The sequence below is a fragment of the Denticeps clupeoides genome, chromosome 9 (genome assembly GCF_900700375.1).
Source record: "Denticeps clupeoides chromosome 9, fDenClu1.1, whole genome shotgun sequence".
Lineage (NCBI taxonomy): Eukaryota > Metazoa > Chordata > Actinopteri > Clupeiformes > Denticipitidae > Denticeps > Denticeps clupeoides.
In genome coordinates this window covers 21,977,399-22,003,448 of record NC_041715.1, presented here as the reverse complement: position 1 = coordinate 22,003,448, position 26,050 = coordinate 21,977,399, and the positions used below count along the sequence as shown (strand labels likewise).

The window sequence follows — 26,050 nt, the reverse complement described above, 5'->3', positions numbered from 1 at the left end:
TCTTTGATGGATTGATCATTGACTCCATTCCTGAAGATGAAAAAAATTTACTTAAGATAGAACTAGATCTGAACGATGATTCCAATAACATAACGAATATGAAAGGAAGTAAAACATTGGGTCCAGATGGGCTTCTGATAGATATTTACAAATTCTTCAAAGAGAAATTAATACCCCCATTGTTAGAGGTTTACTTGGAATCCATTAAAACAGGTAACCACCCTTCTTCATTACAAAATGCTTTGATCACACTTATACTTAAACCAGGTAGGGAGGCCACAAAACAAATTTCATATAGACCTATATCACTTTCATTCAGACGCAAAGATATTAACTAAGGTTTTGGCTAGAAGACTAGAAAGAGTCCTACCAATCATCATACATAAGATTTGTGCAAAACCAACAGGGGTTACTTAATGTGAAGAGAGTACATAACATAGTTCCTATCCGTGAAAAACTACCTGACACTGCTGTCACTCGGTGCAGAAAAAGCATTTGACAGAGTAGAATGGCATATTTATTTAAGGTAATTAAATGGTTTGGATTTGGTGATAGATAGTTTTTGTAGATGGATCAAAATAATAACTGCTGATTCCACTACAATGATTTCTATTGTTAACCTGATCTCTCACCCTTTTAAATTATTCTAAGGCACGAGACAAGGGTTACCGATCTCACCTCTACTTTTCGACCTGAACAGTTCTCACTGATAGTTTGTTGTGGAATCATATTTCATGGAATCCATGATGGTTCATGACAATCTCAATTTTGTTCTTTGCAAAATAATAAATTTAATCACTCAATTTATGAAATTTTCCCTAGAAACAAGGAAATGTAAGTAAGGAAATGAGTATTTACACAATCCCATTCCATCCCCCATACAGAACAGTACCTTCTTTATTGTCATGACGCACAATTGCATCCTGGATGACACTGGCCAGTGGAAAGTGCACCATCTTCTTGTGGTGGCCTTGGGGCTTGCTGGTGCCAGCTGGCTGATGGCCATACTGCTTCTGCAATGCATGTTCACGATCATAATATGCCTGGATCTGGTCACAGCGCATGCGCCACACAAGCCGGTGCCGCTGGCCCAGAGGCAGTGACTCCAGCAGACCCTGGTCTAACTCCATGTTCTGCGAGCGAAAGACGTTACATAGCTGAAAGCAACCTGAGAGAGAGAGAGACAGAGAGGGAAGCAGGTGAAATATTCCATGTAATTCAGTGACAAGAGTAGATCTGCTTTGAGATAATCACGGACTGTTTAACCTTGAGGCAAGCTGACAAAAACCTCTCCCTTGCTCCTCCATCTATTTACGAGGGCCAGTGAATGCTTAAATTTAAAAAAATTATAACTCATTCAGTCAATCCAATATTTCATCAGTGTCTTATTTAAATCACAGCATCATCCAGATGGGGCAACTGAGGAAAAGCAGAATGATTAAAACAGTGTTTTTTATTTTATTTTATTAGTTTAGCAAAGTGCATAAATACACTGTTGGCCTAGTCTTGTCTTACATTTTCAGATTTTTTTAATGATCATTGAGTTGTGTTGTTTTTTTTAGGATGGTCTTGATTTACTGCCATGAATTATTAAGAATATGAAATAAAAGAGTCTGGATGGCTTCATTTCAAGTCAAGGATTATTATCCACTCAACTGTTTTCAATGACTCTCATGATAATTGGGCAAGAGACCCTTCTGCCTCACTCATTATGACGTTAATACACTTCATTTAAGAGAAGGTGGCCACAAGGAATATAGGAAGAAAGAGAGAATACATGTGAAGATACTGGGACAAATGAGAACATTGTTGGAAAGTCTAACAAGCTCTTCCTGACACTGAGGCACAGAATCGGTCATTGCAGACAAATTAGAAATTAGCTCAATTTTTCCTCCATCAGCATCTGACAACTTCTGCTGCTGTTCCTTTTGATGTGCAGACATTTTTCTTTCTCTCAGCAGACAAAGTAAAAAGCAAAGCAAGCATGTTTCCAGAGCTAGAAAGCTAGTAAGATGAAAGCTACCCCACCCCCCACCACAGTCTCCTGTACAGAAATGCACCACTTCCCCTGTCTGACTCAGAATAGGCTGAAGATAAAATTATAAAATCTAAGATTAAAAATAAAACTTTGCACATGTGGAATAATGTTATTGGCAAGATCATTGGCTCTTGCTCCTCATATCTTATTTGGTGTACTGTATGACTGTAAGTCATTAAAATGTTTTTTTCACAGAAAGTTTGTAAAAAGGTCTGTCAGTTTTTAACAAAAATGTGTATTATGATTTGTTGTGTTTCATTTGCATGTTCTGTGCTGTTTTACTTTTGTAAATTCCTCATTCTACTTGATCTCAGCACTGCTTTTGATACTGTTGACCACCACATTCTACTAAACAGACTGGACACAATTTCTTAATATCTAACTGGTCACATACACTTTTTTTTTCAATATCACTGGTGAATGTTCAGAAAAGCTTTGGTGAAATATCTATACAATGACCAATAATGTTCTCCATGTTTATGTTTCCACTAGGAAACATAATATGGAAACATGCTATCAACTACCACTGTTATGCAGATGGAACACAACCAGACGCGGAGAGAACATTGATATACCAAATACTGAAAAATGTTTACAAGACATTTGCTAGTGGTTAAATTTTGCATAGACTATAAAATTATTTTATTAACATACAAAGTTCAACATATCAACTGATCTCTGATTACCTGAGTGACTTGTTAACAAGAGTACTTCCCTACACAAGAATTATGCTCACAAGACTCCAGGCTCTTACTGGTACCGAGAATTAAAAAATTATCAGCAGGTGGACAAGTTTACTGCTACAGAGCTCCCATGCTTTGGAACAGCCTTCCTGCAAATGTTCAGAACTCAGATACAGTGTCAATATTTAAGGCTAAAGATACATCTGTTTAAAACTCACATATACTATACCACTGAGGTATTTCTGCACTTTACATGTACACTGGCATCTACCTTAACCACTCTGTCACAGTTTTCCTTTTCTGCAGAAAGGGTCAAATGTGGGGATGTCAAATATAGGGCCTGTCAAAGCACATTGATGCATTCTGTATGTGATATTGGGATTCATAAGAAATAAATGTTGTTGATGATGATGATGATGGAAAAAGTAATTTTCATTACATTAGCAAAGGGAACAGTAAATACAGCTAGAGTGCATCCGTATATTATAAATTTTATTATGTTACATTTTAGGCTGTCCACAGTCTTAATTTTGAATATGATGCCACAAGCTTGGCATACCTATCCTTGGTCAGTTTGGACCATTCCTCTTTGCAAGCTCCCTGCAGGTCAGGGAGTGTCGAAGCACAGCTATTTTAAGATCTCTCCAAAGATGTTTAATCAGATTTAAGTCTGGGTTAAGTCCACTTAGGGTGGTTGTCCTGCTGCAAGATGAACTGTTGCCCCAGTCAAGTGCACTCTGGAGCAGGTTTTCATGCAAGATGTCTCTGTATATTGCTGCTGTCATCTTTCCCTCTATCCTGACTAGTCTCCCAGTTCCTGCAGCTGAGAAACATCCTCACAGTATAATGCCACCACCACCATGCTTCACTGTAGGGATGGTATTGGCCTGGTGATGAGCGGTACCTGATTTCTTTCAAATGTGACACCTAGTATTCACACCAAAGAGTTTCAATCTTTTTGATTCTCATGATCTGAGAGTCCTTTGGGTGCCTTTTGGCAAACTCCAGGTGGGTTGCCTTTTACTACGGAATGGCTTTCATCTGGCTACTATACCATACAGGCCTGATTGGATTGCTGCAGACATGGTTTTAGAAGATCTCCTCTGTTCACAGATGACCGTGGGAGCTCTTAGCCACCTCCCTGACTAAGGGCCTTCTCACCTGATCATTCATTTGTCCTCTGACATGAACTGTCCACTGTGAGACCTCACATAGACAGGAGCTTGTCTTATCGAATCATGTCCAATCAACAGTTTTTTTCCACTTTTAGTGGGAACTGCGTTGCGTATCGGCCTTCACTTCGGAGAAAGCCTTGCTAAACTAAGAAAGAAAAGGGAAAAAAGCAGTTTGGATGTAAATAGGTGAATGTAAATAGGTGAATGTTGTGGAGATGTGTGTTACATCGTGGTTAAACACAGTATAGTGTAGGTGGGCGGTTAGGCACCGCCTCCATTACGTGGTGCCAGAGAGTAAGAGCAGCTGCGTTAGTCAGTAAGTACAAAATGGGCATGCTCTACTGGTGATGTCAGCTACCAGCTCTTATTCCAGCCAGAATGAAACTCTCCACATCATTCAAATGTGTGCATGCACACAGCTCTTTTACTTTGTCAAGAATATGTCTTTTATACACTTATTAACATTGTGGTCAAAGTTGTCCCACACTCCAGACATTGCTATCATTGCCGGTGCAACCAAAATATAATCGGCTGAGGCTAGAGTCTGTTTCAACTCCTCATCATTTTTGCATCTTTCTTGTTAGTTGAAACGCATCACCTGGCCTAGTGGGTAACACACTCGCCTATGAACCAAAAGACCCAGGTTCAAATCCCGCTTACTACCATTGTGTCCCTGAGCAAGACACTTAACCCTAAGTTGCTCCAGGGAGACTGTCCCTGTAACTACTGATTGTAAGTCGCTCTGGATAAGGGCGTCTGATAAATGCTGTAAATGTAAATGTAAGCCCAGTACCCTCAGATGGGCTCTAGCAAAGCTCTATCTGCACCTAATGCACCACCTTGTGGAATGCCAGGCATTACAATACGAGATCAAATCAGAGCAGTCATAACTATTACTTTATTTTGGCAGTTCCATACTAATCCCGCAGGCTGTAGTTTGCCCACCCCTGTTGTAACATAAAAAAAATGAATTTTTGTATCACATGATATGGGCTGACATGATTTACAAAAGGTTGACTAACCTTAGCGGTTGTCTTCCACTCTCCAATTATTCATTAAACACCTCGAGAAGGTGTGGTAAAAGCTTCCCTGAAAAGGTTTTATACTTTGTGTCAATTACTCATATTCACTTTTTAATTAAGCACCATACTCACAATATAAGGTATATAAAGACATAGCATTAAAGAACCATACAAGTAGTAGCCTCCTTGTAATAAAGTGTAGAGTAAAGACAGCTTTAAGACAAATGATGGATACCTGGTGGTTTAACAGCTGCTCAGATGCTTATCTCCCACTTACCCTTGTTCAGATTCAGGTTTGGCAGTGTGTCCAGCCATCTGTTATAATGTTGAGAACATCTTAGCCATGCTACTCATAACCTGAGGTCTACACTATAGTTATTTCTGGTGGCATGTAGTCTACTAAGTGGTCGGCAACCCATGGCTCTTTCATCCTTACTCCCTATGACTTTGCAAAATAAATAATAATTTAAGTGTGTTCGAATCCCGATCCGCCCAGGTGCTGAGCAAAGCACGTCCCCACACACTGCTGCCTTTCATGGCTGTCCACTGCTCACCATGGATGATGGGTTAAACGCAGATGATACATTTATCATAATGACATTCACTTCACTTTCTTTTTTATCCATTGCTTACATTGATTTTAAGTTGATCAATAAGTTATGCATGCTTTCATATGCAAATTCTCCCGATGTTTTTCGCCAACACGTTCTGTTTTCTTTTCAACTTTTTTGTAATTAAAGTGCGTCACTTTGTCTTTTTCTCCCAGCAATCTGTTAACCCACCATCTTATATCTATGACCCACCACAACCATTCTGAAATCTAAATCATATGATGTGAAAAAGTGAAAGTGACTGCTGGACAGCACATGGTGCACACAATGAAATGTGCCCGGGGAGCAGTGTGTGGGGATGGTGCTTTGCTCAGTGGCACTTCAGTGGCACCTGGGCGGATCGGGATTCGAACTAGCAATCTTGTGATTACAGGACCGCTTCCTTAACCACCACTGCCCCTCCATGTGGACAGAAAATGAGGAAGTGAAATATTGCATAATAATAACCTGTTTAAATGATAGGAAAGAAGTAAAAATAAAGACATTTTATTGTAGTTTTTATTTTGTAAACCACATTTAGTCTCATTTTTATGAGCAGATGCATAGTGGTTTTCCATAGATATATTCACTAGATATCGATTTCAGCCTCTCGCACCCCCACACCCCCTCATCCACTGCCTCCACTCAGCCACCTAAGCAACGCACTGCTCACAGCCCACAGTCTCCCCAGCACAAGCTCCATTCAATGTTACCGCAGGTGCACTATGGGAACGAGCCTCTGACATGTAAATATGACATAAAAGACACTGAAATGCATGCAGAAATAACATGCTTATGATGAAGGAAAAGAAGTACCAAATAAAAAAATTGCTCATTCACACACACCACACACACATTTACTTAGCAGGAAATTAAACATTTATCCAGCCAGTGCATCTCATTGAAATAATGTTCTGAGTAAATGCTGAACCCTACATTTTTTAACCCGATACAAGCCTGCATGTCTGGTTTCCATATCATTCTCATGCATAATCCATAAAAAATGTTTATTAATTCATTAATCATTTGGCACTGCATCAACCTTAATATCTTCATCTTAAGTCTCTGATGCTGTCATTGAGTTCTTGGTCAGTCAGGAAACTCACTTTAACCATGCATAGTGCTGAGGAAGCAAACCACACTGCCGAATTAGCCACGCCATATATCGCCTCCCCTGTGAGCCATATCAGTGAGCCTCAGCAATGTAGGACAGTGGGTATGTAGCTCACTAGGATACCAGCTCAGTGGGGTAGTGGTACACCACCCCAATCATCTTAACAGCAAGCCTGAATCAAATGGCTGCATAATCTGCACCCCCATGTGTAATAAAAAATGGAGAATGGTTTCATGAAAAAGACTAAAAATATATGATGTTTCATACTCTCTGAGCATTGATACTAATAGGCCATGCAGTTGAGGAGATTTTCTTTGTTTTATTTTGTGTATGTCTGTTCAAAAAAGGGGTCCTGGGCTTATCAGGTTAAGGAAGAAGCAAAAAATGCTATCAAGCGTCAGCAATAACTTGAGTCTTTTACAGCCCTATAGAGGACTTTTGGCCCACTCATCTTTGTAGAATTGTTATAGGTCACTGCATCTCGATTGGACTCAATTCAGGACTTTGACTAGGTCGCTCCAAAGTCTTCAGTCTGTTATTCTTCAACCAATCAGAGGTGGACATGTTGGTGTTTTTGGATCATGGTCCTGCTGCAGAACCAATGTTCATTTCAGCTTGACCAGATGGCCTGACATTTTGTCTTTCAGAATTTTGTGGTAGACAGCAGAAATCTTAGTTCCATTTATCACAGCAAGTCTTCCAGGTCCTGAAGCAGCAAAACAGCCCCAGATCATCACACTACCATATTTTATTTTTGGTATGATGTTGTTTATCTAATGTACAGTGTATGCCAGATGTAATGAGACAAAATATATTTTTGTCTACTCAGTACACAGAGTATTTTTCCAAAAGTCTTGGGGATCATTAAGATGTTTTCTGGCAAAATTATTAGCTGTGTGTGCCACTCTGCAGCTTGCTGTCATGCTTCCAATGACACCATTTTTCATGGTGTCATTGGTTTTCCACCATTGAACTGTTTTTTTCACACATTTTGGATCAGTGGAAGGAGCTTAGGCTGCATTTCAGTGGTGAAACGGGCAGTGGTTAAGGAAGTGGCCTGTAATCAAAAGTTTGCCGGTTCCAAACCTGATCCGCCAAGGTGCCACGGAGGTGCCACTGATCAAAGCACTGTCCCCACACACTGCTCCCCGGGTGCCTGCCCACTACTCACCAAGGGTGATGGGTTAAAAGCAGAGCACACATTTCTGTGTATCATAATGACAATCACTTCACTTTCATTTTGAAGTCAAGTGAACACTGCTACATGACTGAGGTTTTACACTCCATTGTTCTGTGATCTTGTATCTGACTTTTTTGAAGTCTATGCTGGGTGAGGTACAGTTGGCCATCAAAGCTTAATAATGTTTTCCTTGCAAGACCAAGTTCTGATAAGTTTATCTACTAGCCAGTGGTAGTAGCCCTTAGTAAACATTAGTAGCCGTTAGGAGACCATAGTATCTACTGTCCCTGAAACTACTGATTGTCGTGTCTGATTAATGCTGTAAATGTAAATGTAGCCATGCTGGCTCCAGACTATTTGGCCTCGAGAATCAGACAGTAGATAAGGATGTGAGTGAGCTGATTGAGGAGCATGAGAGAAACATGGAGGAGGGATTGTAACATCTGTATGAACAACTTTATTCCTCTCAATAAAATCTGCTAAAATGAAGCCCCAATAAAATCCAGCCTCCTCTGATATCATCTTTAGAATTTAACAACCTGATCAAGTCTGTGAGCAGCAGGGTGCTGAATTTCACAAACTTGCTATGGCTGCTGTGTCTGTATTGTCCTTGTCCTACTCTAATGCTGAAGTAGAGCGAGTATTCAGCCATATAAGGGTGGTAAAAAGTAAACTCAGAAATAGGATGTCCTTGCAGAGCCTTAAAGGTTCCTCACTTTGTGAGATTATTTAATACAAGTTGCCCTAGACTGTCTATGGTTCTGTAGTGGGTAGAAATGGCAATAGGTGTAAAGAGTGCATTAGCCATTCTGCTTAGCTGTTCAGAGAGTGACAGCTCAGATGGTCAGACCTGCAATTTATCCTCTTATGTCTTCATAAGGTGAAAAGTTACTTCTCGTTCCACATGCTTTTTCCGACAAGAAAATTTCTCACCCCTCCCCTAAATCAGTATCTCCATTGACCGTCATGGCTTCCAAATGTGCCAAGCATTGCTGTTGCTCGATGTTTAAATGTATAAATGATCACAAATGTACTTTTTAGTTCCCTCAGGGGCTGAACCAAAATGACAAAGACAAACTTTTTTTGTGAGCCAGCACAGCCTGTGTATATGTGGAGGAGCATAATTTCCTCTCATTGGCATTGACAGTTTTTTCTATTGTTCATTTTTGGCCTGTTTATATTGTTAATGTAGATTTTATATATTTTGTCTTTTTCTCCCAGCAATCTGTTAACCCACCCATATATTTTTGTATTAAGAATGTTTTGTTTAAAAATGTTCACTGTTCACTTGTTTACTGTGACTTTTAAGTTTAAGCAAAAAACAAATAATAATAACTCAGCCAGAGTGTCTTTTTGGGGTGAATTTTGTTGGCCCAAGCCTGGATAAAGGGGGAGAGTTTGAACTGTAATATAAAAAAAAAATAATTTGTACTTCTAAATGTATTATTACATCCATTACAATTACATGTACACTGCACATTATGCAAATGAGGTGATACCGTAATTTAGTGACTTGTAGGGACTTTTGGGGCAGCCAGTGGCTACTTTCCTTATTGAGAAGTTGGCAACAGTGATAGAGGTAGACCATTAGTGAGGAAACCGGGTAGACAGGTGACAAGTGTCACAAACACTGTGTACATTCAAAGAAACTTGAAAGTGATATGAACCTACAAGCAAATGTAAATAGGTGTTTCCAACACAAGACTTTCTTAGACTTGTCATTGAAGAGCATGCTCGGAGATTGTTGGGTGCTAGACTAAGAAAAATTATAATGTATTTATACATTTTGTATTTGTTTGTTCAATGTGTCCGCATGTGCTTGTGTAAGTGTTAGATTTGTCTGTAATATTTTTGGAATAAGAGGGTTTTCACCTGCTTCTTAAAAGTGGTGATAGTCTCGGCTAGTCGTGTGGAGGAGGGCAGGTTGTTCCACCAGCCAGGGACAACAACGGAGAACAGACATGATTGGAATCGGAGACCCCGTGAAGAAGGAATTTTTAGTCTCCTTTCGTTTGCCGATCTGAGAGAGCGTGCAGGAGTGTAGCTAGGTAGTAGTGTGTTGATGTAGGAGGGCGCAGTTCCATTTACAGCCCTGTAGGCAAGCATCAAGGATTTGAACTCAATGCGAGCAGCTACCGGGAGCCAGTGGAGGGAGGTAAGAAGAGGTGTGACATGGGTGTATTTTGGCTGATTGAAAATGAGACGGGCTGCCATATTTTGGATCATCTGGAGTGGTTTTATGGTGACTGCAGAGGCTCCAGTCACCATTTTGTTCCTTCTCGTCTTTCTTTCTCTTTTCATGTTTTTCTTTTTGTCCTGTGTTGATGTTCAGTGTGAACATCCCTCACCACAAGGAGTGAACAGAATGTAAGTGCTGATTCTATGGTATATTTTTGAACCACGTTGTATATTTGTGGGCCTTTGCAGCCTGCGCAAAGTATGACCCTTCACACAGTTATAGTCTGAACTTTATATGCCCTTTCAATGAGATCATGCACTCACATGCATACCTGCAGGAGACTTAGTAGATGTCAAAGGCCAACCAAGGCTTGGGAGTTGTGGAAAGAACCGGGATAAGACTAGCAAGGCCAATAAATTACGGGGAGGTTCAGAATGCCCAGAAGAAGGACCGACTGTCACAGCTCGGTGGACAATGCTTAATTGTTTATGGCCTTTGTCAACTCTGGCCTCATACTGGCCTCAGCAGCTAGGAACTGAATTATGATGACAACTACATTCACTGTCTAAACTTAGGTTTTACTATGGGTCTAACAGTTAAGTAATATATTTGTTGGAGACATATATATAACACTATAAGCACAATACATATATGCATGTTATATTTTGAACATTTATTTGTAAACTGAAGTTATAGAAATGTATTATGAAATAGATCATCGTTGTATACCTAAGCACACACACACACATAGAGGAGTCCAGGTCTGTTCTTGAGACCCCCATTGGCTGGTGAACTGCTTAAACACATCCATCTGTGCAAGGCATGAAATTCCCCATGTTAACTACAGTGACAATGGTCAGTCCTACAGGATTTTGCAGAAGAATACGGTTTTGTGAAGACATTTGTGTGCACAGTCAAATGGAAATGGCCTCAATGACTACCAGCCCATAGCACTCACACCCATCATTATGAAGTGCTTTGAGAGGCTGTTTCTGAGGCACATTCCAGATTCTGTGGAAGACCAAACTTCAACAGAATCTGGACCCACTTCAGTTCGCCTACTGGCCAAACTGCTCCTCAGACGATGCAATCTTTTCCACCCTTCACACAACCCTCTACCACCTAGACAAAAAAAGACACACTTCAGCTCAGCATTCAATACTGTCATCCCTCAGAAGCTTGTAATGAAGTTGGACCTTCTGGGAATAAACTGTCCACTCTGCAGCTGGATCTTGGACTTCCTAACAGACAGGCCTCAGTCTGTGTCTATAGGAAATAACACCTCCAAGGTCCTCTGACTGAGCACAGGTTCCCCACAGGGATGCTGCTCAGCCCACTGCTGTTCACTCACAGACAGACTGTGCTGCACAGTACAGTTCGAACCACATCATCAAGTTCGAAGATGACACAACAGTAGTTGGGCTCATCACCAACAACGATGAGTCTGCCTACAGAGAGGAGATAAAACATCTGGTGGTTTGGTGCCATAGCAACAACCTCACTCTATGTCACAAAGACCAAAGACATGGTTGTCAACTTCAGGAAGAAACCGACTGTCCCCACCCCACTGCACATCAATGGATCTGCTGTTGAGATTGTCAGCAGCATGAAGTTTCTGGGTGTACACATGACAGACGACTTTTCTTGGAGCCTCAACACCACTTCTACCACCACGAAAGCCAAGCAACATCTGCACTTCCTCAGGAAGCTGAAGAAGGCCAACCTCCCACTTCCCATCCTCACATCATCCTCATCGAGGGACCATTGAGATTGTTCTCTGCTTCTACATCACTGTCTGGTATGGGAACTGCACTGTCGCTGAGCAGAAGGCCCTGCAGCGGATAGTGAAGACAGCAGAGCGCATCATCACAGTTCCACTTCCACCCATCTCCCAACTCTACGAGAAACACCTCATCCATCGAGCTCAGAACATAACGAAGGACACTCACCACCTCTCACATGCCCTGTTCTCCCTCCTAACATCTGGCAGATGGCTCCGCAGCATCAAAACTGTAACTGCCAAACACTGCAAGAGCTTCTTCCCACAAGCAGTCACAGCTCTCAATGCACTGCCATCACCAGAAAACTGTTAAACTCAACAACAATACACTTCCAGCCTTATGCACCTGATCTTTGCACGTCACAACTCATTTTGCACATTCCTGCACATCTGTCTTGTTTGTCTTGTCTTGTGTGTCCTGTTTGATATCCAACATAACCACTTACAAGCATCCTACATGATGTTGTACAGTTATGTCCTGTTCGAACTGTTCATGGCAACCTTCCAATTACAGGTCCGCTTCCTTACCCTCTAGGCCAACCACAGCCCATTGTTTAACAATATTGCTAGGATTTATAATCAGTGTTCACGATATTGATTGTTTACTATGTCTCACTTGGAACAAATTGTGATACATTGACTATATTTGATAAATCACCTACAGTATCTAGTACCAAGACTTTTGCAGTCCATTTAATTTAAGGTGGGGATTTTATGGAAAATCTCATAGATGCTCAATCATGTTTTAGACAAATTTCAGAGGGTATTTGACCTACTGCCTGGGTCACCTGTTTTGTTAGGTACAATCGAATGCCAGGAATACACCACAGTACCTGCTGTATTGGCCCAGTCATTTAGCATCACATTTGCATCATAATTTTCCAGGTCCCATCTGATAACATTCCTGAGTTCTGTACTCAGTCTATGTTTGGGTGTAACTGAGAGGAGAGGATCTAACAGAGGGCTAAAAAAAATCCTTCTGCTGTCTCCTCTTTCAGCTTCCGTACTCCACCATGTATCAATTTACATTTGAACATATTTTATGAAAAGGACACATGTGCATGCAGCAGACATACACATACACACACACACACACACACACACACACACACACACACAGGTTCTGGATGTCCCACTGAATATTGTACCCACATCTGTTCCACACTGTAGCCATCAAACTCAGAGAGAAAACTCCTTCCCTCCCTTTCATCAACACGCATATACAGTTAGAAGACACACACATATACTGTACCACATGTCTCATACAACACAGCCAAAATCTCTAACAATACATAAGCACAGTTCACCATCACTATCACGGTCATGTACACATACACACAGTCACACCTAAAACAAATGTGCTGGTTAGAAGCAGAGCCCTTCAGAATTAGAGCCCTTGTCCAGAGCGACTTCGCATCTACACCTCTTTGAAACTTATTCAATACGTATTTGCATTGTGCATGTGTAGGATTGCAAAAGAAAGGGAAGAGGAATGTAAGTAAAGTAGGATGAGGTCATCTATGATGTCATCTGTGAGAGCGAGAGAGAGAGAGAATACTGTGAATTGAGGAAATTCAAAGATAGAGAAAATGGATAGACAGCATCAGGAAAAAATCTGTAGAATTACTGCTTCTGATATGTGCTTGCACACACCCACCTTCCTGATATCTTCTTTTTTTCTAAATCTTTAACCCCCTCCCACATTTTTCTATGCCAGACCTGCCTCTCAATTTCATTTTTTCATACATTTCCTTTCATCCTTTCCTTATTTTTTCCTGATTTCCCTACCGTCTCTAATTCACACCATTTCTACACATCCTTCACTCATCACTCATCCTTCACTCGTCCGCCTCTCCCTTTCGCACATTTTATGTTCTGGCGTACATTTTGTGAAGGCTGTCAGATTCTCTGCCATACATTCTTTACTGAAAAATTACCCAGACTCCCACAGGAGCTCATGCATTCTCCCTACTTGCCGCATTCACCAGTCAACTTTTAATGGTGCCGCATCCTGCCGCACAACCCCCCACCCCCACCCACTCACACACACACTCACACACACAGTCAACCCAGTCAGTATATTCATATTCTTAATGCTATACACAAGAAAATAACAATAGATAAAAAAAGGAATATTCGAGTTTGCAGCACCTATGACATCACCTGGTTGAGTAAGGCTCATGTATGTCAGCATGCACACACCCATTAGCAAATTGAGGCTCATACACACCCTGCCTGAAGATCTGCATGGGTAGGTGAGCATGAAAATGAAGACGTTCACGGATTACTCACAGCATTTGATGAAGTGATAGTGTGACATTTTCTCTCCGTCTCTCTCTTCCTCACCAGGCAGGCTAGAATGCTGCAGCTACAGGTTCTCGTTTTCTGTCTTGTTGCCGTAGTAACAGGGGTGATGCATAATTCAGCAGGGCTCTGTGCACGATATTTGGTTTAAACTAGCCTGCATTTTTATGCCAGTGATCAGGTTGCGGTGGAGCAGCAGTAGTAACAGTGGAGCGGCGGCGGCGGCACTACTGGCTGATTCCTCTCCTCCCCTCCCACCTACCCTTTCTCTACCTCTCCCTCTCCCCTCAAGTCACTGCATAAGCAGAGCGCAACGCACCAGCTGCTACCCAACCATGACTGCTGCACGTGCTATTGTACCACATCTGACAGACAGCAAGCCTAGTCCAACCTCACAGAACACACCCCTGTTCTCCATCGCTCCATCCCTGCTTTAAAGGGCACACACACCATTCTACTGTTTAAGTATGTTGTATCAGTGCTGCACTCTGGCTTCAGTGACTTCAGCTGCTGTGTGTGTGTTTGTCTGTGTGTTTAAGTGTATAGTGTCTATAGGTGTACTGCACATTCTGTGGGGGCTGTTATCTGCAAGTAATAAATGCATTTGCTAACATACTTCTAACTGGAGAATAATTCTACCTGCCTGCTCCATCTTTCACTTCTTCTTTCAATCTGTCAGGAAGCAATGATATGGGTTTGCATGAAGACATTTGGCAGTATAGACTGAAAGGGTAAGGAGAACTGAGGGACGTAGTAGAGACGTAGGGATACCTACAAATCACCCAAAACTCAATATTATAGTAGTGCACTATATTTTATTGTTATAGATAGACCATAGATAGACCAGAAGCACATGATCTTAAAATGCCTCACTCATCTAATGATATAATGTTTAAAACCTTAACAGCAGGCACATCAATCCATAACACTTTCTGAACCATATCTGATTTTGCACTGATTTCTTTTACATGAACGGTAAGAGTTTCTGTGAGTTTAGTTTAATATTTCACTGTGTGCACTGTGTGCTGTGCATCACAAGTGACAATCACTAAATTGAGATTGAGTAAATGGCGGAAATACAAAACGAAAACATTGCCTATAATGTGGGGCAGTGGTGTGGTGGCCTAGCGGGTGAGTAATCAGACCTGTAATAAGAATGTTGCCAGTTTGAATCCCAAGCCACTGAGGTGCTAATGAGCAAAGCACCATCCCCACACACTGCTCGCCAGGTGCCTTTTTTGGCTGGCCACTGATCACTGAGAGGACACATTTTGTTGTGTGCACTGTGTGTTGTGCTTCACAAGCACTTCACTTTCACTTTTCAGAAATACAGGAAAGCAATAAAGTAAGCTAAAACTGAATATCTATCAAGACAAATTGACAGCAGCAAGAACAACAGCATACTCCTGTTTAATGCAATATCTATATTAACATGGAGCCATGCAGAAATCTCACCTCAAACCCACTGTGAAACAATGCAAACTAGAAGTGGAATCCATTCATCAGATCATTGTTGGTACCATATAGCAACCAATACTGGATCTAATCAATGCATGCATACAGTAAGTACTGGCTATTTCACCCTACATTACTTAAGCAAACAGTTATAAATCCTATAATAAAAAAGCCTGATCTTGATATCAGTGAAATTTCACATTATTACAAATAATCTTTCTATGTTATTTGACAATGACTGTATTTCAATATTACAATCTACTTGATCTCAGTGAGGCTTTTGTTATTGTTGACCACATTATACAAAACAGTTTGGAAAATCATGTGGAAATCAGAGCCATTCAATGCACTCAAATGGTTTGCATCATATCTAATGGATCGATATACCTTTGTTAGTATCAAAGTTGAATGTTTAGAAAAATATGGAGTACCCCAAGGATCCATACTTGGACCAATACTCTAATTCCACTTCGGGTCCACTTCCTTACCTACTAGACCACCACTACCCTATAAATAAATGTTGTTGTACTGGTGTTCAGTGCTTGGCCCTCTCTTACACCAAAACTCATATTTTAACATGAATTATTCAATTACTGCTATGCAGAAGATATCCAACTCTTCTTATCTCCCTGGATGATTCTCCAATCTCTCTTTCTGTCACTGCATACAACGATGGGGTTCGTCTCACATTTCCAATCAGTGTGTGGGAACGTTGTTTTGCTCAATGGCACATTGGCAGCCCATGATTCAAACCGGCAACCTTCCGATTACGGGTTTGTTTCCTGACCTGCTAGGCCACCACTACCTGCCACCACTACCTGCCTACCTAATCTTTCAATAATCAACAATTTAATTGCACATTTTCCTCCAGTAACTGTAATGGATAACAATTAAATTTTTGCAAATTACATAACTTGGACCTCATATTAAGACTGCATTGACCTGCCTGGAACAACAGCATCAGTTCTTTAGGAAGCAGGCAAAGCTGTGATGAAAGGTAAAATAATTTAATTGTTATCGCATAAAAACCTTAGAAGAAAATTACATAATATCCCAGGAACAGGAAATACTGAATAAGATAGAAATACATTTTTTGCACAAACATGGTAATAAAAAGTATTGTTAAAAACTTAAATGGGGACACAGTATATGACCCTGAAATAATAAACACTTCAGGGACTTATATTCACCACAGATAAACCCATCTAAAGACAAAATTGATCAGTTTCTTGAAAACATATCCCTCCTGAAATTATCAGACAATCAACCGATGGCATTGGACTCTCCATTAACACCTGGTGAACTCTAGAAAACCATGAATAGTATGCCCAATAAAAGGCCCATGGACCAGATGGATTTCTATGTTCTATTGTATAAAGAATTCTGGACAATTCTGGCACCAACTTTTTCTAGAATGTTTCAGGAAAGTAAGGAAAATGTTAGACTTCCACCTGAACTCTGCCAACATTAGTCTTTTGCTAAACCAGACAAGGACCCTATATTTCCTACCAGCTTTCACCCGATATTTCTTACTAACATTGACCTTAAAATTACTGCAAAGCTCTCTCAAAAAGAAAAGAGAAGGGAACCCCTTTCATTACTCGGCCAAACTAGTTTCATAGAAGGGAGGCACTAATCAACAAATACACATAGATAGAACAAAAACATTGAAATGACAATATTGTCTCTATGCAGAAAAAGCATTTGACAGGCTTAATTGTAAATTTCTATTTGCTACTTTACATAAATTAGGTTTTGTACACGCTTTCATTAACCGTCTAGAAATATTATACAGACCCCCAATAGCATGTTTCAGGACATCCTCCAAACACCCTCCAGCTTCTGTCTCAAGGGAGGCACTAGGCAGCAATGTCCACTCTCCCCCTCACCACTGCTATGCCGACGACACACAACTCTTCTTCTCTTTTCCTCCCTCTGATTTACATGCTGCTTCCAAAATCTCTGCATGTCTAACCAACATCTCATCTTGGATGGCAGCCCATCACCTCAAACTCAATCCCACCAAAACTGAACTAATATTCATTCCAGCAGATTCTTCACCACATCAGGATCTTGCTATTTACCTGGACAACTCACAGCTCTCTCCTTCTACAAAAGCCCGCAACCTTGGAGTAACAATAGACAGACAACTCTCCTTCTCGACTCACATGAGCAATCTTTCCCGCTCATGTAGATTCCTTCTACAATATCAGACGAATCCGCCCTTATTGACTGGATTACTGTAACTCCCTTCTAGCTGGTCTACCTCTATGTGCCATCCGACCTCTACAACTAATACAAAATGCAGCAGCACGACTAATCTTCAACCTTCCCAAATTCTCCCACACCACCCCTCTGCTACGTTCCCTCCACTGGCTCCCAGTAGCTGCACGCATTAGATTCGAAATACTGATGCTGGCCTACTAAGCCAAACATGGAGTAGCACCATCCTACCTCACAGCCCTTATAACACCTCACACTGCACCTCGTATACTCAGAGCCTCCAGTACTGCTCGCCTGTCCCTCCATCTCTGAAGGTAAAAGGAAGACACTCATCTAGACTCTTCTCTGTCTTGGCCCCTCGGTGGTGGAATGAACTTCCCCCCTTGAGGTCAGAACAGCTCAGTCACTGAGTATTTTCAAACGGCAGCTCAAGACCTTCCTCTTTAGAAAATATTTAGATTAACTTGTAACCTTCTTATTGTCTAATTTATGTACAGAATATACAACAAGAGTGAATAAAAAGATTGTGTTCATGGTTGGGGGTCCTAATGAACCAGAACTGATCACTTCATCGATGGTAACTTGAAAGCACGTTGTAAGTCGCTCTGGATAAGGGCGTCTGCTAAATGCCATAAATGTAAATGTAAATGTTTAGGACTCTAGACTCCTCCATTTCTAAATTCATTTACCCACCTAGATTAGCCTTGTTTCTCCATGTTGGGTGAATATCTGCATATCTGTGCATGAGGGTGGGAACGTATGCTTGTGTTTGTGGGAGCATGCTTGTATATGACTATTTGGCTGGACTCCATCTCAGGACCACCCCCCTCCCTTCCTCAGGAATGAGCCAGTCTGCCCCTGGGCAGCTGGCCCCAGGCACTAAGAACCACCAACTCCTTGGCAGGTCCTGGCCCTCCTGGCTCTGTTTGGTCCGTAGCAGTAGGTGTGCTCTATTGTAGCTGCTGAGTGCCACCTTCCCCCTCTGGGCTCCTCCTCTACCCTTTTCTAGGTGGGGACTGCAATTGTTCCTGCAGTGGCCCTCTTAGGACTCCTGTGCCCTGTGGGTGTCTTTGGATTTCTATTGCCTGGGCATCCTACATGTTGGCTTGATGTCCACTATTAACCACTTACATGGAGAAACCTTGTGGGTACGGGTGCATTCACACAATCAGACACATTGTCTGGAACAGCTGAACAGTATTATTAGTATTATGTGTTTTTAAATAATGTGTAAAATTCACTATTTGCTGTGATTTATACAGATGCTGCTTGTTGCCGTGTTTCTGCTGTTTCTTTTTTGTCTTTTTAAACAGGTACAGAAGCAGATGGTCGGTGTTCATTCCTTATCCTTCAATTTTCAATCTGTGGTCTTCAACCCAATTTACAAAATTGGACCCATAATCGGAAGGTTGCAGGTGCAAATCTCAAACCACCAAGGTGCCACTGAGGTCCCATTGAGCAAAGTACCTTCCCCACACTCTGCTGCCCTGGCGCCTTTTGGACATTTTGCTTTTTTACTCTTGTTTATTACTAATGACCACTTTTTGCACTGATGTCAAGCGAGTGTGTTGCTCTTTTCTCTCCACGCCAAGAAATCACAGAATAAAATGAAATGTGTAAGAAAATGAAATGTGTATGACAAGAAAAACAAGTCACCCAGCCTAATTTTCAATGGAGCTCTTGTCGTTGCAGCCATCTTAGGGTGCACTTCCACATTGTATGCTGCACTGGGTGATACCAAAGCATACCACTGTGACAGCTCTGGTCAGAAACATTCATGACCTACTCATTGTTGCTGAAAGAGGACATGTCAGTATTTCACTACTGCTTAAACTTACAGCTGATTTGGACATGGTTAATAACAAATCCCTACTCTCCTGAAAAAGCATTCCACTGCATACCACACTCTGTATGAATGTGTACGTGGCAAATAAAATTTGAATTTGAATTTGACTTGAATCTCTTCTGGGTATCACTGGTAACACAAATAGAGAGCGGTTAACTTCAGGTCCATCAGCTGAGCCTTTGAATATGGTGTCCCCAGAGGTTCTGTCCCAGGGCCTTTGCTTTTCATCATTTACCCTTGGCCAAATTTTTCATTAGCATTTTTTCAAATTGCACCGCTATGCTGATGACATGCAATTCTACAAATCCTACTGACACACTTCCTCTCATTCACAGTTCCCTTTCAACTAAACTTGCTTAATGTGGCTAAGCACTTACCAGAAAATGTATCCTCAATATAATTCTACAATAATATTTACTCTGTGACTCCGACTGAACATATATTAAGCAAAGGTTCCATTCTTCTGCACACACAACATATACACACATATACACATATACACACACAGCACGAGCAAACATGAACCAAACATGAAGTCAAAGGGATTTTCTGTAGATCTCCAAGAAAGGATTGTCTGGCGATCTAATCTGGAGAAGGTTACATAAAGGTTACATTGGCTTTAAAGGTGCAAATGAAGACAGTGGCCTATAATCTGTGTAATAATCTGTAAGTGTGTTCAAAGTAACTTCAGAACCACCAGGACTCTTTCTAGAGTTGCCCAAACTGAGTGATCAGGGGAGAAGGGCCTTAGTCAGGAAGGTGACCAAGAACCCAAATGGAGAACCTTCTAGAACGCCAACTATATCTGCAGCAATCCACCAATCAGGCCTTTCTGGTAGAGTGGCCAAATCAAGCTACTCCTTAGTAAAAGGCACTTGGCAGCCCTCTGGAGTTTACCAAAAGGTACCTGAAGGATTCTCAGACCATGATAAACTGACACAAAGACTGAACTCTTCAGTGTCATCACCCAGCCAATATCATCCCTACAGTGAAACATGATGGTGGGGATGTTGTTAAGCTGTGGGAACAGGGAGGCTATTCAGGATAGAGGGAAACCTACTCCAGAGCCTCTTGAACTGAGGGAATTTGGGTTCCTTTTAGCAGTAAGGAGTGGCTTCAGGGCAATACTGTGAATGTCCTTGGGTGAATGTCCTCTGGCCATGATTAAAACATTGATTAAACATCTCTGAAGGGATCTTACAATGGTTGTGCTCTGACACTTTCCATAAAACCTAAAGGGACTTAATGGTGCTGCAAAGAGAATGGGCCAAACTGGCCAAGGATAGGTGTGCCAAACCTGTGGTTTGTGGCAAACCTCAAGTTAGATTGTTTCGCAATACTTTCCAGATATACACATACAGTGCATTCAGAAAATATGCACAGCTTACCACTTTTTCCAATATATATCAACAACAACAACATTTATCTCTTATATAGCCCAAAATCACATACAGTATGTCTCAATGGGCTTTGACAGGCCCTACAGTTGACACCCCCCCCCACACACACACACACACACACACACTTGACCCTTCTGTACACAAGGAAAAACTCCACACAAAAAACTAGGAGAGAGAGAAAAAAAGAAAGGAAGAGACCTTGGGAAGGAGTGATATAGAGAGGGACCCCTTCCAGGGTAGAGTGAGCCTGCAAATGGTGTCAGTGCAGGGTTGGGGATGATATAATAATATGTCCTACAGTTGTAGGAGTCCAGAATGTAGTAAGTGTCATGGTCTAGATTACATGTCCACAATGATGTTACTGAAGATCCCTGAAGCTGTAGTTGTAACGGTGGTGGTGGCTGTGGTGACCCTCTGGTTTGTTTCATGGTATGTCCTTGTTAAGCAGTTGTCAGGAACCAGGATTTATTTGCTGGTCTCTTCACTGGGGTCTGCCAGTAGTCTGGGTGCTTGATTCCATGTCTCGGAGAAAAACAAACTGAAGCAGCGGCAGACGGTTGCACTGTACGACCGATACTGAAATATGTGGTTATAGTGGTATATTGGTGCAACAGTGGCCCGGTACCCTAACTAGGACAGCCTAACTAGGGTGAATTTAACTTTGTCTGTGTCTGTGTCTAACAGGGGGACTCTGTGATAAACTGGACTTTATAATTGACACTGTGTCAAAGTGAAGTGAAATGAGGGTCTAGGATTTTAACAAAAAGCCAGAGAAAACAGATAGGTTTTGAGATTGTATTTAAACACTGAGACTGTGTCTGAGTCCCGGACACTGACAGGCAAGCCGTTCCACAACTGCGTAGCTCTATAGGAGAAGGATCTGCTCCCAGCTTCTGCAATTTTGGTACCAGTAGTGACCCCGCATTGATCGAAGGGGGTGTGGCAGTTCGTAAAGAACCAAAAATTCACTCGGGTATTGCGGGGCGAGACCATTTAGAGCTTTATTGGTCAAAAGTAGGATTTTGTAGTCAATCCTAAATTTGATGGGTAACCAGCGCAGTGATTGTAAGACTGGGGTGATGTGGTCAAATTTCCTAGTTCTATTTAGAACTCTGGCTGCAGCATTCAGTACTAGCTGGAGTTTACTCATGCACCTACTAGAGCATCCAGACAGTAATGCATTGCAGTAATCTAACCTTGATGTAATAAATGTATGGACCAACTTTTCTGCATCACGCATTGAAATGATATTTCTTATTTTCGCAATATTTATAAGGTGAAAGAATGCTATCTACGTGCGAATTGAATGAGAGACCTGCATCAATGATGACACCTAGATCCTTTACTTCAATACTTGGAGATAGAAAGGCTATCCAGGGTTATGGTGTAGTCAGCCAGCTTATGCCTGGCTGCTTGAGGCCCAAGTACAAGCGCTTCTGTCTTGTCAGGGTTTAACAGGAGAAAGTTGGTGAGCATCCACTGTCTAACGTCCTTTAGACAATTCTCTATTTTGTTCAGCTGCTGCCTCTGATCTGGCATTGTTGACAGATACAGCTGTGTGCCGTCAGCGTAGCAATGAAAGCTAATACCGTGTTTGCGGATGACGTCACCTAAAGGAAACATGTATAGAGAAATAAGTAACGGACCTAGGAACACCAAACTCTACTTTACTATGTGAAGACAAAACACCATTGATGTCCACAAACTGATATCGGTTGGTCAAATATGATCTGAACCATTCAAGGGCTGTTCCCTTAATCCCAATAACATTCTCGATAGTGTCAAACGCTGCACTCAGATCAAGCAGGACAGCGAGATGCGTCCCTGATCAGAGGCCAACAGCAGGTCATTAACCACTTTAACCAGCGCTGTCTCAGTGCTATGATGAGGTCTAAATCCCGATTGATATACTTCATGGATATTGTTACAGTCTAGGTATGCACTCAGCTGCTGGGCTACGACTTTTTCTAAGATTTTTTATATAAACGGAAGGTTGGATATCGGTCTATAATTTGAAAGCTGACTGTGATCAAGATCAGGCTTTTTAATCAGGGGTCTAATGACTGCTACCTTGAACGAACTTGGTATGTGGCCGGTGCTAATATATATATCTTATATAGCTGTCTGAATTTTTGTCTGGATTTTGACATCTGTCCAGTTACTGTGATCCTTTAAGTATTAGCACATTTAATATCATACAGGCTGAATAAACAGGCTTTTGATCAGATGGTCTGTAGTTTAATTTCTTCCTTGCTTTCTTCCCTCCTTTCTATCATTCTTCTGCAGCTTTTTTGTTCAAAATTTAGTTCAAATTTCTTTCATCTACTCTGTTAGTAACTTAGTCTGACCATCTGTGACTTCTCACAAGCACATACACACACAGACACAAAAAGGTAAATTTGAGCCAAAAGCTTAGTGATTAATGTAGTCTATTAAGCACTACAGCCATAGGGGAAATTGCAAGAAGAGAAACAAGTCATTAAAAAACACTGCATTCCTGCAGACCAACAGCCTTCAGCTAACCCTCTTTCTTTCTCTCTTTTTTCATTCTGTCTATTTTTAAGAAGAAAAAAAAACAATTCACACTTACATATAACACACATTCAATAACAAATAATCAATAACAGCTATTATTGGTTTACCCAGCACGTCCAGCCTTCCTTCTCACACACAAACAAACACACACCGTGTCTCTATGGTCAGCCTCCACATTTAAGTCAGTTTGACAGCTGCCTCTTCCAGACTGAAGTCACAGCATGGCTTTAAACCTCCAACAGACCAGAACACAGTCAGCTGTTCAAACCCATAGACAAAGAGGGAGAGAGTGAAAGGGAGAGAGGGGAAAAGCCAAATCTTGAAAATTCCAAATTCATGCTAATGCCAGCCAGTGTGTGTCCTCCAGACCTACGATCAAGCACAAAGCTTTATGATTACCGGACTGCACGCATGCATACACGCTCACATGCATATAATCAAATTCACTCACAAACACACAGGCATTCACATAAACTTGCACACACAGAGAGATGTACATAAATTAATTCAAATTCAGAAATAGAACATATTTTGAATTACACATACACGACCCTAATACCACAAAAACATAATAATACACACATATACGTACAGTGCACAGACACACAGAGCAAGCTGAGGAGCTGGATTAAATGCAGAGGACTTGTGCACTTGTGCTCTGCTGCAGTGAATCACAATGACAATCAGTTTACTTTCACTATTTCACTATATTTTTTGCCAAGGCAAAAACCACACCTTACCACCACACTAAGAATAATACTGAAAAGTGAAAGTGCAAGTGAAGCAATTATCATTGTGATACACAGCACATGGTGCACACAATGCAATGTGTCCTCTGCATTTAACCCATCACCCTTGGCGGAAGTGGCCCTGATTGGGACCTTGGTGGTTTGGGATGCAACCCGGAAACCTTCTGATTAAGGGTCTGTTTCCCTACCCCCTAGGCTACCACTGTATTCTTTGAATGAACCACCAGTTCCTCAGAACCTCATCCTGTCCTGCTGACTTCAGACCGTTCACTTCCTGGATCCAGTGTGTCAAAGCAAGTCTGGTCACTTCCAAATAGGCAGCGGGAGCTCAGAACCCAACACAGCAACAGAATTTCTCAGTGTAATCTGAGAAGTTGAGCTCCCAGCATGGCTCCTCACTGCTCCATGCATAATAAGAAGCATGAATATTTAGTTCAGCTCAAGTGAAAAATAATACTGGTCCAATTGACTATAGATTTCCCATCTGTAAAGATCAAAATCAGTTCATGTCATCTGAACTACAGATTTGTTCAGAACATATTACAGATGGATCTGTGACTGCAGCCGGAGACAGGTATGAAAACAAACTGGATTGGGTGTTTTGATTGGTTTAAATCTGACCTTTACCCTCAAGTGAAAGACAGGTCCATAGAGGTCAACTAAGTCACTGCTGTCATCAATCAAATGCCGAAAGCTACTTCCCATCCCCCATACATATGGGGGATTGAAGATATCTTTGGTATATGTATGCCCCCTCCCCATTTCCAGTCTAACCAACCAATCATATGGTGTGTGTTGCAATATGACGTTGCAAAGGTGTGCCTGTCAAATTGACACGACGTGTGAAGCTGTTTATGTGTCTGTGAGACTGCTCTATGCATACACATTTGTCCCACCCATCTTGGAGTGCTTAAACAAATTAATGGGGCATTTTCTACACTGCACGTTCACAAGGAGACATAACCGCACACACTGATAAGCTCATACACATACACACAAAATCCTCACACAGTTCGCACATACATATGCCAGCAATTGGCTGCACATCTACCTTTTACAGTATTTATCATCAGTATTTACCTCTGTTCCTTCTCTTCTGTACAAACCCTGATGTTTTACATACATACACACTGTACACTCTTCTCACACTCTCTCTTCTCTCACATAAACTAGGTACTTTGTACAGCAACGAAGATAAAAAACCCCAGATCTGAACAGATATTAAAATCAGCAAAAAGGCACAGACCATCAAAAAAGGCACAGACAAAAATTGCAGAGCGAGTAAATTAAATGCAAGGAAATTATGCAAGGAAGCTTGTCCCTACCAGCGATCCGGTTCACAAAGGAATGGAGGGAGGGCAAGTGTAAAACAAGAGAGCGAGTAACGCGTGCAGGAGCATTCGCCTCTGCTACAAATCACTACAAAACCCTCACTCGCCTCCCCGTCACCATGATGTCATTAATTCAACTGCTTGCCGTTACCATGGCAACTCCAACAGGGTTTTGCTATGTGGTCTCCACCCCCTCCAATGTCTGTTACTATCTATCTCTGCCTGAGGGTGTCCACAAACCGTAACCTGCATAGACTTATTCAGTGCTGCCCTTGATTGGCTCATCTGAAGACGCTACAAAGTGAGCCGGGTCCCCTGAAGATGTCTGAGATGACACCAGCTACATAAAAATATTTATAAATATATAAAAAATGCTGGACTGGACTTTTTCTCATTCTTATACCCTACCACCCACATACAACAATAACAACAATTTATTTTTGAAT

The 26,050-nt window shown here is 41.5% G+C and overlaps 1 protein-coding gene across 4 annotated transcripts in view; it reads right to left on the bottom strand.

Moving 5' to 3' along the window:
* The window catches only part of myo16 (myosin XVI), a 120,258-nt gene extending 94,541 nt beyond the window's left edge, over window positions 1-25,717 (bottom strand). For 3 of the 4 annotated variants that reach the window (XM_028990867.1, XM_028990864.1, XM_028990863.1), the window contains exons 1-2: window positions 14,054-14,310; window positions 893-1,168 (exon numbers count right to left, since the gene is read on the bottom strand). In XM_028990867.1, the coding sequence (XP_028846700.1) occupies window positions 893-1,168; window positions 14,054-14,081 (304 nt within the window). In that variant the 5' untranslated portion in view covers window positions 14,082-14,310. Of the gene's footprint in view, window positions 1-892; window positions 1,169-14,053; window positions 14,311-25,598 lie in introns of those variants that run through there. The other variant, XM_028990865.1, reaches the window with a different exon arrangement.
* Between the last annotated feature and the right edge of the window lie 333 nt (window positions 25,718-26,050).